The sequence below is a fragment of the Paramacrobiotus metropolitanus genome, unplaced genomic scaffold (genome assembly GCF_019649055.1).
Source record: "Paramacrobiotus metropolitanus isolate TYO unplaced genomic scaffold, Prichtersi_v1.0 Parri_scaffold0000155, whole genome shotgun sequence".
NCBI classification, from domain to species: Eukaryota; Metazoa; Tardigrada; class Eutardigrada; order Parachela; family Macrobiotidae; genus Paramacrobiotus; species Paramacrobiotus metropolitanus.
Genome location: NW_026570375.1, coordinates 3,572 through 20,880, shown reverse-complemented (window position 1 = coordinate 20,880; position 17,309 = coordinate 3,572). Strand labels below are relative to the sequence as shown.

Genomic DNA, 17,309 nt, shown 5'->3' with positions numbered 1-17,309 from the left:
CATAACCACGAAGAACGTTTTTACACCGATCCACTGTTCTAAGATGATTTTCAAATTTTAAAATGGATTTCAAAAATTTTAAAATTCGTTTTAAAATTCGAAAAAAATCGTGGAAGTCTGGATCGGTGTAAAAACGATCTTCATGGCCCTGTCCATTTACGTGCAAAATTTGAATGAAATCGGTCCATAATGAGACTTTTGGTACACCGGAATGCATTTAAACTTTCTGGAATTTGCGAACAGCCATAACTCCCGAACCGGATGTTGCGTGCGCAAACGGTTTTCGGGCCAGTGTATACGAATCATTTGGCTACAGAATGTCATAAAACAAGAGAAAAAGGGTTTGGGAGTGCGCGAAAGTGAAAGGTTTCGTGCATGTACACGAATTTGGTACCATGTACCGGGCCACTTCCCTTAATTACGGGAACACGGTGATGGTGCAGCGAGACACCGGGGAATGGTGGCTGGGATACGTGCAGGATATCGATGAGGATCTCATGTTTGTTAATTTCGATTCCACAACGGCTCCCGCCAGCTGGATCCACTCACATCACGTCCGCGCTCAACGCTTTGTAAGGGATCCAGAAATGTGGTACATATTGGACAAGGAAGTGGCGTACAAATAGCGCTGCGCAACACACCGAACGGACCACATGTTTATCGACCAGCCCAACTCCTTAAACCAACGACTGAATTGAATCTATTCGTTGTCCAGCTGGACCCCGGAAGCGAGGGGACTATGCCGCAGCGTATGGTGGCTCACCTATGGCAGATTGCCACCCCGATTGATCCCGCTTTTGATGGGCCACCCCTCTACAAGAAAACTAGCGGAGTGTACTATCGCAAATTTACCGTACCTTTCACCAATGCTCACCGGATTAAGAAGCTGGATGTGACTGCCATACGTAAATGCCTGACCAAGGCCGCAGAAATCCCGTTGGGAAGAATGGGAGGCTATGCTTCTGGTAACCGCTACGTAGCATACCGAATCTACGTTGCTGTGAGGGGAGATTTTCTCCGTTTTATCTGCGCCCAGGTCCGTGGCGATTCATATAACGGGCGTGCCGAATGGAATCTGGATAACTTAACTCAAGTGTGTGAGAGATTTTACTCTGTTCCGAAGCAGCTACAGTTAGATAATGCAGTTGCTGAAGTCCCGCAACTATCAAGTTTCGGTATGCTTATATTTCTATCATAAAAATATAACATAGAACCCAAGCTAAAACGCTGCTTGAGAAAAACAGTAAAACGTGCTTCTCAAGTTTTGTCCCGAATTTTACGGAACATTTTTATTGAAAAATAAAATAACAAAAATATAAATGTCGATTTATTAATTTTTGGACCTTTTTGCCTTTCTCTCCAGCTTGCGATTACAGAAGCAAAACTTTTTATCAGAAAAGTAACGTTCGCTTTATGAAATTGTAGATAACGAGGGATGGATCGGCATTGTGACGCATTCGATTGTGGCCTACGTTCTCTTCAGCTTGGACCTGCACACTAAGGCCAAGGCATAAAGGTACGGAATGGTTCTCCCAATTAAGTGTGTTTGAGTTCGTGTTTGGTTCTCCCAGTTAAGTGTGTACTTTGTTAGTGCCAATTTTTATGCATTAGAAAAAGCATAACACACCAAACTATGATAACAGCGAAAGTTGTTCAAAGGGTCTGCATCTTGTGGCATCAGCTTTTATCCGACCGACTCGCTAGCCGACACGTTGTCATATTGAAGGCTCAACACTGCCGAAAGCATTCTGTGATTATATTCTTCGCTGCGACAGCGTATATAGCTTAACCTGGGCCCTAAACGAAGCCGTTACCGCTGAAACGGAAAGCCTGACTATAATCGATGATCCCCATTTCACAGAGTTAACCACCGTAACGTTACGGGCATATTCGTAGCGCTACTGACCGCCAAATCGATTCAGCTACACTATATCCTAATTAAAGATGGCTTCACAGAGGAAGGTATTACGAAATACTCTGCCACCTACAGCTCGCCGGAACCTACAGATCAAAATGCAGAGCCTGTGTGGAAATGTCATAATTTAACCAAACTCATCACCGTTTGTCGGTGTGTGGTTCTGCGGAATTATACGGTGCAGGATATTACGAGGGTTACTCGGAAAGTAATGATAATCAGTATCAGTTAATAATCATAAAATTATGCACTGATTTTTTAAAAACTGTAGCATTCATAACTAGATCATAGGGCAATGGCCGTGGCCATACCGCCTAAGGTTGGCGGCTAGCAAGGCTCTGAACATGGCTGGGTAGCGCTGATTTTTCACTGATCACTGAAAGCGTTGCCTTAATTACTGGCCAGTTTTCATGATATTATTTCGAAAAATTGATTTGCAGAGAGAAGTGTAGAATTTTTCATGCTGTATTGCCTGTTCTGTCGCCTTAATAAGGACCATTCTTTGCTGATGTTGCCAGTTGGTTCCAGCGAACTCCCACTGAGCACTCCGTTTTGACAACGGTGCTCAAATTTTGGAATATTTTTTGAGTTTCCACTTTCGAAAAGTAATCATAGTCAAAACCCTGATCGAGAAGGATCCTTTTCCGACCCCGAAGCAATAGCAGAGGGTCTAATCATTATGGAAGGAAAGGTGTCGAGAGTGTGCTGCAGCTGCTTACTGATAACGCAGAAGAAAATGGTTTCTGGCACGGTATCATCCGTGTGGTGCAATATCGCGAAAATCCACAGATAAGCACCCCGTCCCTGATTTATTTTTTTCTCGGCCTGGAGTAAAATTATCGTTCCACATTATTTTTCTTAGTTTACCTTAGTCCTTTATCTGTTCCAAATATTTCCTGGCTTGAAAAAATTGTTGCGGGGCAAAAAGTTTGAAATTATGAATAACTGGAAGAAAATATCAGTACACCGATCTCTAAGATACCGCCTAATTTCTTTTCGAAAACGTTTGATGAGTGGCTGTTTAGCTGTTTGCGTTGTATAGAGATTAAGGGACATTGTTTTGAGAAAATACGAGGAAAGCGCTGATGCAATAAAAAATCGTGCGATAGTTATCATTACTTTCCGAGTAACCCTCGTACTTGTAATATGGATGAATTGTTCGATTACGCCGAGTGCCCAGGGGAAGTACTTGGTTGGGCCAGGAAGTCAGATAAATGTCATACGTTTCCGATTACGATCCCGTATCTAATTCTGCATTCCGAATATGACAAAACCGGCATACTTCGCAAGTTTTTAGCAGCGGCGGAGATGCACCATCCTCCGATTGATGCAACCGTGTACGATCACGTACGGTCAGTCTGTCGGCGCTGGGTGAACGTTCTGGATTATCTGAATCAGTGGCGCTCAGTTCGACGCTTCTTTCAGCTGTAGGTTTGGCAAAGAATTAACGGAAGGCTTACTTAAAATTTATTCGTGCAGTTTTGTAGGTACTCTGGTTTCCGGTCCGATGGCAGTGAATATAATTGGACGGATGTTGATATGAGACGAGTGGATGTGTCCACTTTTTCCAAGATGGCACTCGTAGCACTTGCTTCTTCTTTTGCCGTGCCGTGATGAACGCACACTGCCCCTACGCATATCTGTTTATTCGAGCGCAGAAGTAAGCAAGATTTTATCGAATAAGTTGGGATAACGTAGTTACATATTCATATAGTATACAGTACAACTTTTGTTTTAATATTTTTTCTGTAACGCATGATGCATGTGCGCTATGCAGTGTACGAAATACGAATGCGACAGAAGCAAATTTTAAATGTACTACTAATATCCCCCTTAATACAACAATAATAACTGTGCAAAAGACAGCTATCGGAACGCGAACAACCAAGCTGCATCATGCATATCAGCTCTGTACAGAGTACGAGTTTCATGTTTCTCTCTTTTACATTTTTGGTATGGCTTAATTGGTTATAAAGTCGACTGGATAGAAGTTGCCAGTATGTCACTAAATTAAAAACTCGTTACCTGGAGTTGGATGTCTTGCCAGAAGACCGGAACCAGTTTTCCGCCGAAGCGGTCATGCCACAAACGACGGAATCGCCACTACATTGACTACAGGTCAACCATATACGAGCATGATATATGTAATTATGTATTATAGCATGATCATATGACGGTATCTTTGTGCCGCGTGGTGTTGTACAGCGCTGCAATTATAGACATTCCAAACACACGTACGAGTACTCAAACAAAGAACATTCTTAGAAGCACATTTTTTGTAGCACCATTGATAACTAACACTACAGCATAATTATAGAGGTACAGTATCAAAGGGCAGCAGAAGTTCTTAAATTTGGGATGTTTTGCGTATGTACACATAGTGATAGCAGTTGCACTTGCTTCACTCGAAAATTTGGTTTAACAGTATGTTACACGAAAACTTTCAAGCAACCGCAATTCAGATGCAGCAGTGACATGCAGAAGCGATTTCAGTACTGTCCATAGTCGGACTTATAGAAATAATAAGGTTTTCTGGGTTTGACCGTGCAACTATTTTCCGCACGAGTATTACCCCGCGGTTTCAAGTTAGGCTGTGTGTAGCTGCGCAAAGTATATTGACACTACGTTCAGTTACTGTTTACAGGTAATCTGTACGTCGGCAAACGATATCGCTTTATACAAAACATGCAAATAAGATATACTCCTTGGAACAAAGCCTCTACGCAACTCACGTACCAGGCAAGATACTGAACTCTGAGAGGTTGAATTAAATAAACTTGTATGCACTACAATCGGAATTTGTGCCGGAAGTGTAGGTTACCCCGTCTTTGGTCGTCCATCCGGAGTTGATCCACGATCCGAGCTGCTTGTCTTGACCTTGCAGTAAATATCGAGTATTGGTAGCTGAATCCACTTGATTGAACAGCTGACAAGCTTTCTCATACAGTTGCTGCATACAGTTGCCTATCGTTTGTAACCGATTATTGACCAGAACGATACCATCCTGCACCAGCGCCAGAAACGCACAGTCTCCTTGCGAATCTCCGCTACCCCAAACGGGCGCTTTGCCGTTGTGTCGCGGACGAATAATATTATTGGTAACCGTTGCTTTTCCCGGTCCCCACGTGATGGGGTAGTCCCCGCCCACCAACTTCCCGGTGAATTTCCCGTTGTCCATGGTAAACCGCACCCCGAGAATATTATTCTTAGGGACGTTGTACGTCAGGGAGTAGAAGGTGGCGGCCACATCGACGAAATACTGCGGCGATGCGGAGATAACGTAGACGCTCATGTTGCGTCCCTGGAATGCCCGCATGCTGGCTTCCTGGCCGTTGAAGATGCGCACACCCGTTGGATAGCTCCCTTGAATCCCATTGGACGAGGTGAACGACAGGGTGCTAATGGCCGCGTTCAAGTTGTAGCGGATACTCTGACGAATAAGATCCTTGATCTCGGCTTCGGTCATGCCAACTAATAACTGCGGTAAAGTTGTCATTGCTAGATTCTGAGCACACGGAAGAAAATCATCCCCGCCGTTGGTATTTTCCAGTGCAAAAACAAGGTTTCCGAATTTAGCGACAAAATCGTTATATTCCGTTGTTTGGCGAACGGCAGCTAAGGTCATGTTGGCCTGCAGCGTTGTTGTAAAGCAAGGCGGAGCGGTTGTGGATTGCAGGTTGTACGTTGGACCGATGTAAGCGTAAAAAAGTTTCAAATAATCTTGAGAAACATCTTGTATCAGTGACTGCAGTGTAAGTGCCTGGGTTGCTGACTTCCCGATAACCGTATTGATGCCTTGCGGTAAACACTGATCACCGTTACTCGCGTTATATCCCATGGCGAAGACGGTAGCAAATTGCTCCGGGAGAATACGGAAATTGAGATTCTGGACTTGATAGTAGATGGACGATTCGGAAATGTCGCCATACATACAGGTGTTGTCCCAGTCATACAGTGCATACGCTTCTCCCGGTTGGCGTATGTATGACACGGAATTAAGGACATTGTTGATAGCGGCGATGTTGTAATCTGGTGATTCGGCACCGTAAAACAGAGGTAGTGATTGTCCAGTAACGCTGCTAAGAAAACACGCTAAAGCAGCGAGTAACCGGCGCATCCTGCTGAAATAGCGTTAATGTTTGCTTTAAGAGATGCAGTGATTGTGTGACTGCTCTTGAAATGTACACGGGTCGAAGTTATCCAAAGCGCGAAATGAAACGCATGCAAAAATTGTCGCTTGCATCTGCTGTTATTTGCTTTGTTATTTTGTACTCAGTCATGACCAAAAAATTGTTTGCGCTCAGTCCGATGCTGGAAGTCCAGCAATTACGGCGAGCATATACTTATTTATTTGCTCACTTGTGTAAGCATTGTTAATTTAGGCCACCGCGCACAATACAGTGGATCGAACCGCATAGTAAAATTATTTGATTGAAACTGTATCCATTTCACTATAACAATTAACAGACACAACTGTTAGTCTGTTACGAACTGCGCAAGCAGTAAATCTCCTTATTTGTCAGACCTTTTGGCTTTGCTTTCACGAATGATTGCAGTTTACGAGCCTTTTTAAGCCGGATACCACGACATTGATACGTTTTGTCTCGGGAGGTGAAAAGCGGTTTTTACGGTTCGATGATCATTGTTGTAAAAATATCTCGGTACGTTGCGTTAGCGAGACGTACAACGTTCATATTGTTTGTGCATTCAGATCTTGACTTTTCGACCATAAAGTGCATTTTGCGGCTTGATAGACAATATACGGATCAAACTGGGCAGAGCTACGCGTGCAAATAAAAATTTTAGCGAATGGTTAAAATTAATCAGCAAAAAATGCGCATACTGTATTCGAGCAACTTTCAGTGTGTACAAGAAAGATTTTCCATTCTGTGTTTGCAGCCATATTTCTTAAGCCATAGAAGAAATTATTACTGTATAAATGACTAAAGGCCAGAGACAAACAACAAGTATTTAAGAAGCTGCTGCTGCAGCGCGATATCCACGAGCAATATTGGCAGAGCAGTTCGGTAATGGCGGAGTCGGGCATTCGAGAAAATTTGCATTTTGATCCTTACGAGGCAGATCCTGGGCGGACATGCAAAACGGGGACAATGCAATATTAAAGTTTTGGTCTATGCGGTACAGTGTACTCGCATCCAGTTGCGTCCATCGTGTTCGCGTGAAGGCGTCGAAAAGTGGTTTTTCGCAAATACCGGTATTGAAGTTGGGTTTGGCGCAGGTATACTTGAGGAACACACTATCCGGTTCGAAGTACACCGTTTGATAGAATCCTTCAACTACGACAAACAAAATACTATCCGAAGACGTATCTGTATATCTATCCGAAAACTATCGGAAAAACAAAATATCCATCCGAAACAGGTGAAAATGGTAAAGGTTCATTTACTCTTGTTGCTGGTAGAAACTGTAGTGCGGATGCTTGAATACTTTGCGTACTGTTAGCGTAATAATTAGTAATAGTTAGAGTATTTTGATACACTAGAGCAAAACTAACGGCGCCAAAGATTCGATTCCAAAAGCTCAAGCACGACAAGGTTCGTACCTGGGGTATCTGCATTATTTATCCATTGGAGACCTTGAAGAGCCCCTTTGGCGATGACCTTCCCCACCCAGGTTTCCGCAGTGCAGTGAGGTTTGTTGGGATCCGGAGAATCATTGAACATCACGGTGACCAGCTGGGATACTGCACGCTGATTGACGTATAAAGCATAATCATTTCCGAGGAATTCGAAGTTCATTCTTCCATTCACTGGGGTTCCATCGTAGTTATTGCGGTATAAATACCACGTACCCAGATACTGAAATTTGAAAAAAAAAACACAGTGTCATGTGCGTAATTTGGTTGCATACAAGAACTTCTGAAACCATGCGCCAGTAAGTACCTGCTCTGGAATAATGGGTATATTGGGAATAACGTTAGGTACGCCACACCGGTAGCGAGAAGGACTGCTATAGTTCACGTACGCATTGCCGGTTTGGTACAAAGGGCTCTTTTGGGAATCTCCTGAAAATAATTACATCGTACTTCCTTCGTTACAGCAACACTTAAATACATACAAATACAGCAGTAAGAACTGTTGGTTCAGAATGCTATGAGATAATGTGAATACATAGACCAAGTCTGTAACAGTGTGCATGAAATAAAATTAAGGAATTCGATTGTATGTATACTGGCGACCAGGAATTTTCGTTAGAGTGACACAGAAGTACCGTTACACGTACCGATAGGCAGGAAGACAAGTACCAGGACAAAATGTGCTGCTGCAATTTCCATTATAGCACCGTTTTCGTATCCAGCCAGCGAAATCGGGACACTTTAGTATAGTCTCGGTAGTTACTTTCTTTTGATGAATATTATTTATGTATCAATTTTACGGGTTGCAAATAATTGTGCAAGCATAAACATTTACAAACCCAAATACCTGTAATGTTTTGCAGCTTAAATTATTACTGCAGCCTTATAAGCTTATTACATACAATGATACAATTAGACTCCTAATAAAATAGACATGATACGGCTCCCAACTGCCCTGAACCCGCTTGCGCCAATACACTTTGACCTCGCACTGCAAAAAATACACCATTGTGAAGTGTTCCCGTTGCCGTTGTTTTGATGTTATGTGTTTTGTATGTCTTTGGGGCACATTCTGGCTGCTACAAATTTGTACAGTATAAATTTTGCAGCAAAATAGGTAATTATCTCGTACGGTCAATTTTAGGTTCGTTCGTTACAGAAAGGAACGCTGTGATAAAAATACAAGTAGGACTGCCAATATTGATACGAGTATACTATTGTAGAATTAACTTTGCAGAACTATAATAAACTAAACTGCGGCATTTTCATGCAGTATTACGGTGTTATAATTATTACGTGCTTGCTGTCGCTTTTTCTGCTGCATGATTTTAAATCTCATCAGTAATAGTTAATATGGATATTATTTCGTCAAGTTGAGAGTAATGAGTATTTTTGCACGCTATAAAGTTCAAGTACCAGTGTACCACAACGCATGCTTTGTTGTAGTACAACCGGAAGTGAAGAGGTGGTCGGTTTACACATGCTGTGCACACTGGCAACAGCATACTGCAAAGTGCAGAGTCATCTTGCACAGCTGTTAGAAAAGCCTCTATCGGTGAAACCGGTTATCGTCAGCCGACAACCAGCTGGATATAGAAACGTTTCTTCGCGTGTGTAGAAATACTTTTCGCGTCAATAATCTTGATTGATTTTCATTAAAGCCTCATTTTTACATAAGTTTCAGGTTGCCTTTACCGCGAAAATGTCCAAGCCTGTGGTGGGATACTGGGAGATTCGCGGGGTAAGTTGAAAAATGTGTAATGTGTATAATAAAGTTTAAACAACATATCAGATTTTTATTTATTCCAGAGTAGTTTCCTGGCTGTTTTGTTGATATTTCTACGGTGCAGTTTTTGGTTGAAATGCAGCACATTTGAGTGTTGTAGTTTGTTATGCCGATTCGCTACCTTCTGGAATACGTCGGACAGGAATACGAATTCAAGAGCTACAACTTGAATGACCAGAATGGTAATTATTTGTTGCGGTTTTTATAACGTCCTTGCATCGTATTGCGCATCGCAAGCACCTGTACGTAAATTACTTACAGTTACTTGAAGCAGTAAAAATTATTTCTTTTGCAGAGTGGCGACAGAATGATAAGCAGAATCTCGGCTTGGAGTTTCCCAACGTGAGTAATTAATTTTAAGAACAACCTCTTTAGAGTACTACAGTATTTGGAACTTAATAAATAATTGTACAAGTTTGTAGGTAATGTACGGGTTTTATTTTTTAAACAGCTGCCTTACTTCATCGACGGAGACTTGAAAATCACCCAGTCAAACGCCATCGTTCGTTACCTTGCGCGCAAGCATGGGCTCAGTATGTACAAAATTATGGCGCTTGTTAAATTATAAAGTTGAAATAACGCAATTTATTTCTGGTGCCGCCGACTTTTTGGAGAAAGTGGGATTAACATTCTTGATAAATCTTTTGTGAGCTAGTTTATTAAATTTTTAACTATAAGCTACGTAAGTAACTGCAGTATAAATTATCTGACTTAGCTATGTATGTTAATAAGCTTGAGAAAAATATTCATCAGAGAAAATTTCTTCGTACGCGCTATTCTGATAGTGGAAGAAGATAAAAATTTCTTCGTCACTAATCGAATCTTTTGTAGTTGCCAAAAACGATGAAGACGCTCTGGAACAGGACACTATAGACGGTATAGTGTGGGATCTGATGGTGCAGTGGAGTTGGCTGTGTTATTTTACACCGGATTTTGTATGTCAGCCACATGAAAATTCGTATTTTTTATTTTCTATTCTGTGCTTTTTTGTTGTTTTATAAATTATTCCAGGACAAAGAACTTCAGACTTACCGCAGTGGCAAGCTCATGCCAGTTCTCCAACAACTCGATAAACATCTACAGAATCGCGATTACTGTGTGGGGAATTATCTGACTTACACCGATTTCGGTTTATACGAGGTGCAGTCAATTATTTTCCAATATTTTATGAAAACTGAAATTTCCATATTATTGTTTATCCTTAGCGTCTGGACGGCAATAATGAATTGTTTCCCAACATTCTGGATGACTATCCCAATGTGAAGAAGTTTCATGAGCGCATAGGCGTAAGTAGTCATAATATTATGTACGAGTAAAATAATATAATAATTAGTATTATAAATAACTGTACCGTTGTCTAGTTTTTTGCTTACTTATGGAGTTTTATGGTTATGGTTTATTTAACACGTGTAATTAAATTTCAGAATTTAAAAGGCATCAAAGAATTCCGCAATTCCAAGCGATTCAATCGGGTGCTCAACGCCGATTTTGCCAAATGGAATGATAAATAAGGCGTTATGATGTGAACTCTGTGACGCGCTATGATTTTTGCAAAATACCAAAACATATTATTGATACCGTAAAACCCGATATTAACGCCCTGGGCCTTTATTTTTTCGAGAGCTTCGGGAGGGGGCGCTTAAAACCGCAGGGGGCGTTTATTACGGGGGGGCGTCTAATGTTTCAAATGAATAACGCGCTCATGTTATTTCATCTTTAACAAGATTAATATGTATGTACATTACAGGAATACTTCAGTAAAAATGATATCCGTTAGAAAATCATGGTTTAAAGGGTGTGCATAAGTGGAATTAATGAACTTAGCAAAATGTACCATTCAGACTGTACCGACAACAGGCTAAAAAAGCGCGGCGCCGCATCTTAATAGGCGCCCCGGGGCGATAATTTCGGGGGGGCTTTTATTATTTCGTGACCTACGGGAGGGGGCGTTTAAAACCGCACGGGGCGTTAATTTCGGGGGGGCGTTAATATCGGGTTTTACGGTATGTAAAATGAATTACATTACCTGATCACGATGCCGGTAGTGACATCTCACCGTTGATGCACACGTGCAATGAGATAATGAAGTTAGCGTATTGCGTACGTTATTAGAAAGTTAAAGTTAGATTTTCCTAACGATATTTTACCACAATTGCACATCGTCAGCATTAATTATGTTTTAAATGTGATTAAATGTGATTAAAATTGATTTAAATGTTTTAAATTAGGCTGTTAGTTATTTTTGTTGTCATCCTTCGATACATCGGTACATATATAAATAGACCATGTGCGTTGGTTACTTGTATGGCCGACAAGTAAGAATCCATCTATACAAGTTACGTCATGACCGAACCCACAACGCGGCGATTCGCTGCCGCGCAAATTAGATGTATGTTTGGATGAGGGCGGAACCAAAAATCCATACACATAAGGGCCTTACGTGTATGGATGATAACTCCACCTCTTGCGCATTTTTGGACCTGGCATACATATCGTGCAGCTACGAAGCAGTAAGCACTTGTCCGTGTAGTAAATCCATGGGCAAAATGTCCGAAAATTACCGAGCTGCCCATTTCTGAAAACTTTATAGTTCTTTGTTATTTGATTGAATTAAAAAATCAACAATTTACTTCCAATAATTTCATTTAGTGAAAATGTCTGCAAAAGAACCAATCTCAGCGGATACGCATATATTTTTTACCGACCCTAATAAACCCGGGCAAGTGTTTGCGATTAAGCGCAATCAAAACGCACCGGCGAACGGACAAAGTACATCTTTAGCAGAGGCCTATCGTAAATCCTACATGAAATCCTACCAGCCATCCACTGCTGGCACACAGTCGGAAAAGGAATCAGAGCCAGGTGCAGTACAAGCTCCAGTTCCATCTTATTCCACTGGACTTCCGGGAGATGTTGAAGTTGAAACGGAAGGTGATTACGACAATCCACAAAAGCCTGGAAAACCGGCTGAGCCTGGAGATCCGGCTGAAATTGAAGAATCGGGCGATGGAGAAGAGGCTCTCGGAACGCAAACCAGGTACAAACGCAAGCGAATTCCTGCAGACGAAAAAACCTTGAATAAGCTGAAAGCGGTGCTGGAAAAGAATCCATCTGACTATCCAGAAAAATCAGTGGAGCGAAGAGAAGCGTGGGTTTCAGCTGTAAAATTAGCCAACGGAGATGATAAAATCAACGTTAGAGAGACCGACATAAATGCCATCAAAGCTGTGGTGCAACGACATTTGAAGACGTATAAATCCATCGATAACGAAGATCGCCCTACGGGAACGGAAAGAGACATCGAAGTCTTTGACGAATATATGCAGGTAAATCCTGAATGTTTTAGCTGTTTCATTCTGCATTTGTTTTAGTTTAAACACGTAGATGTGCTTGCCTTATGCAGCCGGCTATCCAGGCTCATTTACGTTAATGTCGTAAAATTATATTTACTTATCGTTAACTAAGCAGCGTTCTCCCTTTTTTGTTAATTAAGTTTGTATTTATATTTTTCAGAATTTTTGTTGCGCTTTCACATTTGAACTTCTGTGCGTAGTTTGCTTGACGTGTATATAATTTGCTAATTTACGTTTGACCAGGTCATGGAGCAAATTTCTAATTATAAAGAATCGGCACCTCTGGCTATTCGCAAACCTGAAAAGGCAAAAAAAGATGCTGCCATTGCCATACGTGCAAGGGCAACTAAGCTTGCAATGACAAGTGGAATGTCCGTGGAAAAGTTTGGCGACTTAATGGACAACGGATTAGGTGGCCATACAGACAGCTACGATGCAGATTTTGAGAATGGCGATTTAGCCGAACGCTGCGATGACATGCGATTTGACAGTACGTAATACTGAAAAAATGCAAATTTTTTGAATTATTTACCCTGCTCGAGTCAACGGGTGTTTTTTTTGCTGTACTTATAAGACTCGTTACTGCTTTGCAGAGGACGAGTTATTGACAGTTGGTGAGGACGGTCAATTTGAATCATTTTCCACGCTGGATAAAAAAGCCAGGCTATCCGGCTGCGACGAAAAAAGCCTTTTGAAAAGTTCCAGCGAAGAAATCTCAGTCGCGAATGAAAGCTTTATGAAAGGCGCTATGGCTACTGCAAGAAAAGCCGGAAAGCCGGCTGGTGTTCAGACACCGAAAAAGTCACCTTTCAAAGGCATTAAAGAAGTTGCTGAAGCAGCGCGAAGAAAAGCAACCCACATTCGCGGTAGCAGACAGCAAATAGCTGCTTTGGCTGGTGGGCTGCAATCGGCAGTGGAAAAGATGTCTGACGGAGAACGCATTACTAGCGCTATGGAGCGGGAAGAGCGGGCCTTAGATCGTGCTGCGGAAAAAGAAAAAGCCGATGCTGATCGAGCGGAGCGGATTCAAAAGGACAAAGAAGACCGTGCGGAAAGAGAATTAATTCGACAACAGCAAATCGAAAAAGAGGAACGAGACAGAGCCGAAAGAGAAGCCGTTCGAAAATTGGAGCTTGAGCGGTTTAAAATTGAAATGGAACATCGCGAAAAAGAGCAAGAAAAACGATCGGATGAAGTCAAAACGTTAATTGGATTCATGGGCGATTTTCTTAAAAAATCTAAAACTACAAAAAAATCTCAGGCGTCTGAAAATGTTAAAATAGCTGAGTAAACATTTTATTTTTATTCAGAAAAATACTTGACAATAAAACGTTAAAATCACCGCCGGCTATCCAGGCTTCAGCCGGTTATCCAGGCTTTCTTCGGTGTTCCTTTGTGCGAAGGTAATCCTCCAGTGATGGTGGAAGTACGAAATATTTTTGATAAATTAACTGAAACCCGTACAAGCAAGTCAAACAATTGGCAAGTATAGCAGAAACAAGATAGGTTTTCCCAGTCTGCTGCCAGAATAATTTGTTGTTTTCTCGGTAATTACTGAACGCAAACAATGAACAAATCCTTTGGAACCCCAATTCCACTGCTATTCGGCATCTGGACATTACCAGATTAAATCGTTCTTCCGCTGGTGTGATTCGCGGACCTTTATAAGGCACTTGTATTTCCTCAGAAAGGCAATACCCTTTATCGCCGAATAAGCAGTACGGCTTTCCCCATTCAAAATTTTTCACTTGCAATCGCTCACGTATTCTGGATTCACGAGCCATATATCCGTCATGTCGGCTACCTTCACACGGTCCCCACATGTTTATAATGAGTCCATCCGGAGCAACAATACTTTGATATTTCATGACGTGACCGCGGCAGTGACCGGAATAGTACAATCGTTGCAAAAATCCTGGTCGACAGATAGGACGCGCGGTGCCGTCAATAAAACCCCAGCAGTTGCCTGCAATTTATAAAAATGTTTTCAAAATGTTATCTTCATGGTCACCCATGATCAGCCGGCTAACCAGGCTTAAACGTTACCGTAAATTCCTTCGCTTGCTCTTTTCACAGCGGCAGCGTAGACCGCTATGCGTTCTTTCGACAACCAGGGTTGGGTCAACGAGTTTAAAAGGTGGCCGTGCTTACTGTAAATGATGTTAATTGTCGCGTTGTAAATTCTTGATAACTGGCTTTTTTCACGACCGAGCAGCTCCATGCAATCTCCCCATCGATTTGGATAAGCAAGTCTTCTTAAGACGACAGCTAGGCCGAAGCGTCCGCTCACCTTCGAGTTGTTGCTGCAGTGGATGACACTCGGTATCATAAGTGCACGGTACAGCCTTTCAAAATCATTGTAGCACTCTAGTCGAAAAAAATGCTTGAACTTGTCGTTTTCCATGGATCGCAAATCCAGCTCGTGTCTCACATAAAACTTCTCCAGTTCTTTTTCTTGACGATCCACGATAAACGCTGCTGCGGCATAAAGCAGTAGGAGCCAGGTTTTCCGGCTGTATTTTTGTCGTCCCTTAGTAATCAGAGCTCGGCGCCTTTGTTTCAATTTAAATCGCAAAGAAGTGTCATTCTTGCGCGCCATTTTGGCAAAACTTAGATAAGGTTCACAAAATAACTTAAAACCCTATATTAAACTGTTTGCTGGGAATAAATTTGACTTTTTGTGTACGATTTTGTACCGCCGGCGATCTGCAGTTACGTAAACTTGATCAGTTTCAGAATTTAATCATTTCCAGAGTCACGTTGGTTACTTGGAACTTACTGTCGGCTTATCGTTGAGCTTTTCATCAAACAACACTCAATAAAAGAATCACTGCCAGTTACTAAACTTTCATGTAAATATGCGAGGAGGTAAACACAAAACCGCGTTAACAAAACACCACAGATTCCAGTGAGAAAAAAATAAAACAATCCAATCATTCCATGGCTTTTGCATTTGCAAACCTGTAATCAGGTGAATAGCCAGGTTATCCGGCTCGCTAACGTTCGGTAGAGCAGATTGATTATTTAAAATAATTACCTAGAAACGAATGTTTCGGTGGGCACGCAATTTTTCGGCCCAGACATCCTCCCACTGGCGATCTTCGCGACGGCGACGTTCCGCCCGCTCGCGGTCCTCGCGTCGATAGCGCTCTTCACGGGCGTTTCGCTCAGCGCGAGTTTCGTTGTCGCGTAGGGCACGTATTTCTGCATCTTCCGCTCTGCGATCCTCTTCCATGCGGCGCACAGAGCGTTCTTTTTCCTGAAACAGCAGCAATCAATAAATAATTATAAATTGTTTTAATTTTCAACTTTGCCTCTGCAGTATCGCCGGATATCCTGGCTGAATTGTGTGCTGAAATTAAGTATTACCTCCAAAGATTCCTTGAATTTTTTTGCTCGTTCCCCGTCACGTGGCTGAAATCGGCGACTGTTCCAACGGCGGCACTGACTGGTAGTGTGCCCCGGGTCTGGCTTTCGACAGTTGAAGCACACGTATTGGGTTTCTACAATAGGAAGAACTACGCCAAAAAGTCAGTAACTTCTAATAATTATGTACCTCGTTGCACAGCCGGATATCCTGGCTCAGCCGGAGTGCCAGGCTTTGCGCGCTCACTCGGCGTCTCTTCCTCTTCGCTTTCTGCTCCAGCCGGAATAACATCGGCGCTCGCTGCAGCCATCCGCTTGAAAGCTGAGCCATACGTTTTTATCATATACGTAAGCGCGATACAGGCACAGGTTAAACCAAGTCTTACCTGATTCCACTTTTTTAAAAGCCTCTGCTTTGTTGTCGGACGTATTCCACTCCTGCATGAGAGTCTCGATATCTATAAAATCAAACTTTACAAAATCAACACAGTACAACGCAAAAGCAAGTGCAAAAGTGAAAAGCAAGTATGTGCAAAGCATTGTACGATAACCGAAATCATTCATTTCGGAAACCAGTCATTTCGGACACTAGTCATTTCGGAATCCAGTCTTCGAAACACAGAAATATTTTTTGAATAAACTTACCCGTTGTGTCTCCCGAAACGTTGGCCGTATCAGAGCGTACGGACAAACGCGACACGCTGCGTGGAATAAACACCATTTTGAATCCGCCGACCAAAGCTCGGTTCTTCGCTGATCACACAGTTCAGATTGCACCTGACTGACACACTTTAGAAATAAAAGGTGCAGAACTATACCACAAACTAAACTTTATCAGAAGCTACAGAATTGATCTGATCTACAATCAGGTGTAAACATCAAGAACCTAGTGCTTCAAATGACACTAAAAAACGTGACAATTAAAATTTAAATTCGATAAATTTTCAACATCGACTGGCAGTCGGATCGGTTACTTGTATGTGTATATGCGAAGTAGCTTGCCATGCCGCACACCAGCGCGTTCAAACACGTTCCGACCCATACATACAAGCCAGTTTTCAGGCGGTTCTAACGTTAGTTATATGTATGCATGCGTAATTTGTACACATACAAGTTGCAGCGCTAATGCACTAATGACGACACTGCCATTTGCAAATGCGGAATGCCTAAGCGAAACGCATTACATGTACAACAAGATATTCGCTTCTGTTTATTTAAGATTTGCCGGTAACTTTATCGCTACATTTCCTTTGCACATTCAGTTCCATGAAGCATGACTTCATCGCAATGACT

At 42.1% G+C, this 17,309-nt stretch overlaps 4 protein-coding genes across 4 annotated transcripts; 2 read left to right on the top strand and 2 right to left on the bottom strand.

The window, feature by feature from the left end:
• Window positions 1-6,886: 6,886 nt before the first annotated feature.
• On the bottom strand, window positions 6,887-8,250 carry LOC129599821 (uncharacterized). The gene is made up of 4 exons (XM_055498150.1): window positions 8,159-8,250; window positions 7,819-7,940; window positions 7,479-7,734; window positions 6,887-7,212 (listed from the first exon to the last, which is right to left on the bottom strand). The coding sequence occupies exons 1-4, from the start codon at window positions 8,208-8,210 to the stop codon at window positions 6,887-6,889; spliced, it is 756 nt and encodes a 251-aa protein (XP_055354125.1). The 5' UTR covers window positions 8,211-8,250.
• An 852-nt stretch (window positions 8,251-9,102) lies between these two features.
• LOC129599784 (glutathione S-transferase-like) lies at window positions 9,103-10,937 on the top strand. Its single transcript, XM_055498107.1, has 8 exons — window positions 9,103-9,252; window positions 9,398-9,479; window positions 9,593-9,639; window positions 9,749-9,830; window positions 10,129-10,232; window positions 10,309-10,437; window positions 10,503-10,583; window positions 10,722-10,937. The coding sequence occupies exons 1-8, from the start codon at window positions 9,214-9,216 to the stop codon at window positions 10,806-10,808; spliced, it is 651 nt and encodes a 216-aa protein (XP_055354082.1). The 5' UTR covers window positions 9,103-9,213; the 3' UTR covers window positions 10,809-10,937.
• A 485-nt stretch (window positions 10,938-11,422) lies between these two features.
• On the top strand, window positions 11,423-13,941 carry LOC129599787 (uncharacterized). Its single transcript, XM_055498110.1, has 3 exons — window positions 11,423-12,623; window positions 12,894-13,140; window positions 13,244-13,941. Exons 1-3 carry the CDS (start codon window positions 11,952-11,954, stop codon window positions 13,939-13,941), a joined length of 1,617 nt encoding a protein of 538 aa, XP_055354085.1. The 5' UTR covers window positions 11,423-11,951.
• A 1,440-nt stretch (window positions 13,942-15,381) lies between these two features.
• LOC129599786 (uncharacterized) lies at window positions 15,382-17,059 on the bottom strand. The gene is made up of 6 exons (XM_055498109.1): window positions 16,662-17,059; window positions 16,403-16,474; window positions 16,207-16,338; window positions 16,020-16,153; window positions 15,688-15,909; window positions 15,382-15,611 (listed from the first exon to the last, which is right to left on the bottom strand). Exons 1-5 carry the CDS (start codon window positions 16,735-16,737, stop codon window positions 15,688-15,690), a joined length of 636 nt encoding a protein of 211 aa, XP_055354084.1. The 5' UTR covers window positions 16,738-17,059; the 3' UTR covers window positions 15,382-15,611.
• Between the last annotated feature and the right edge of the window lie 250 nt (window positions 17,060-17,309).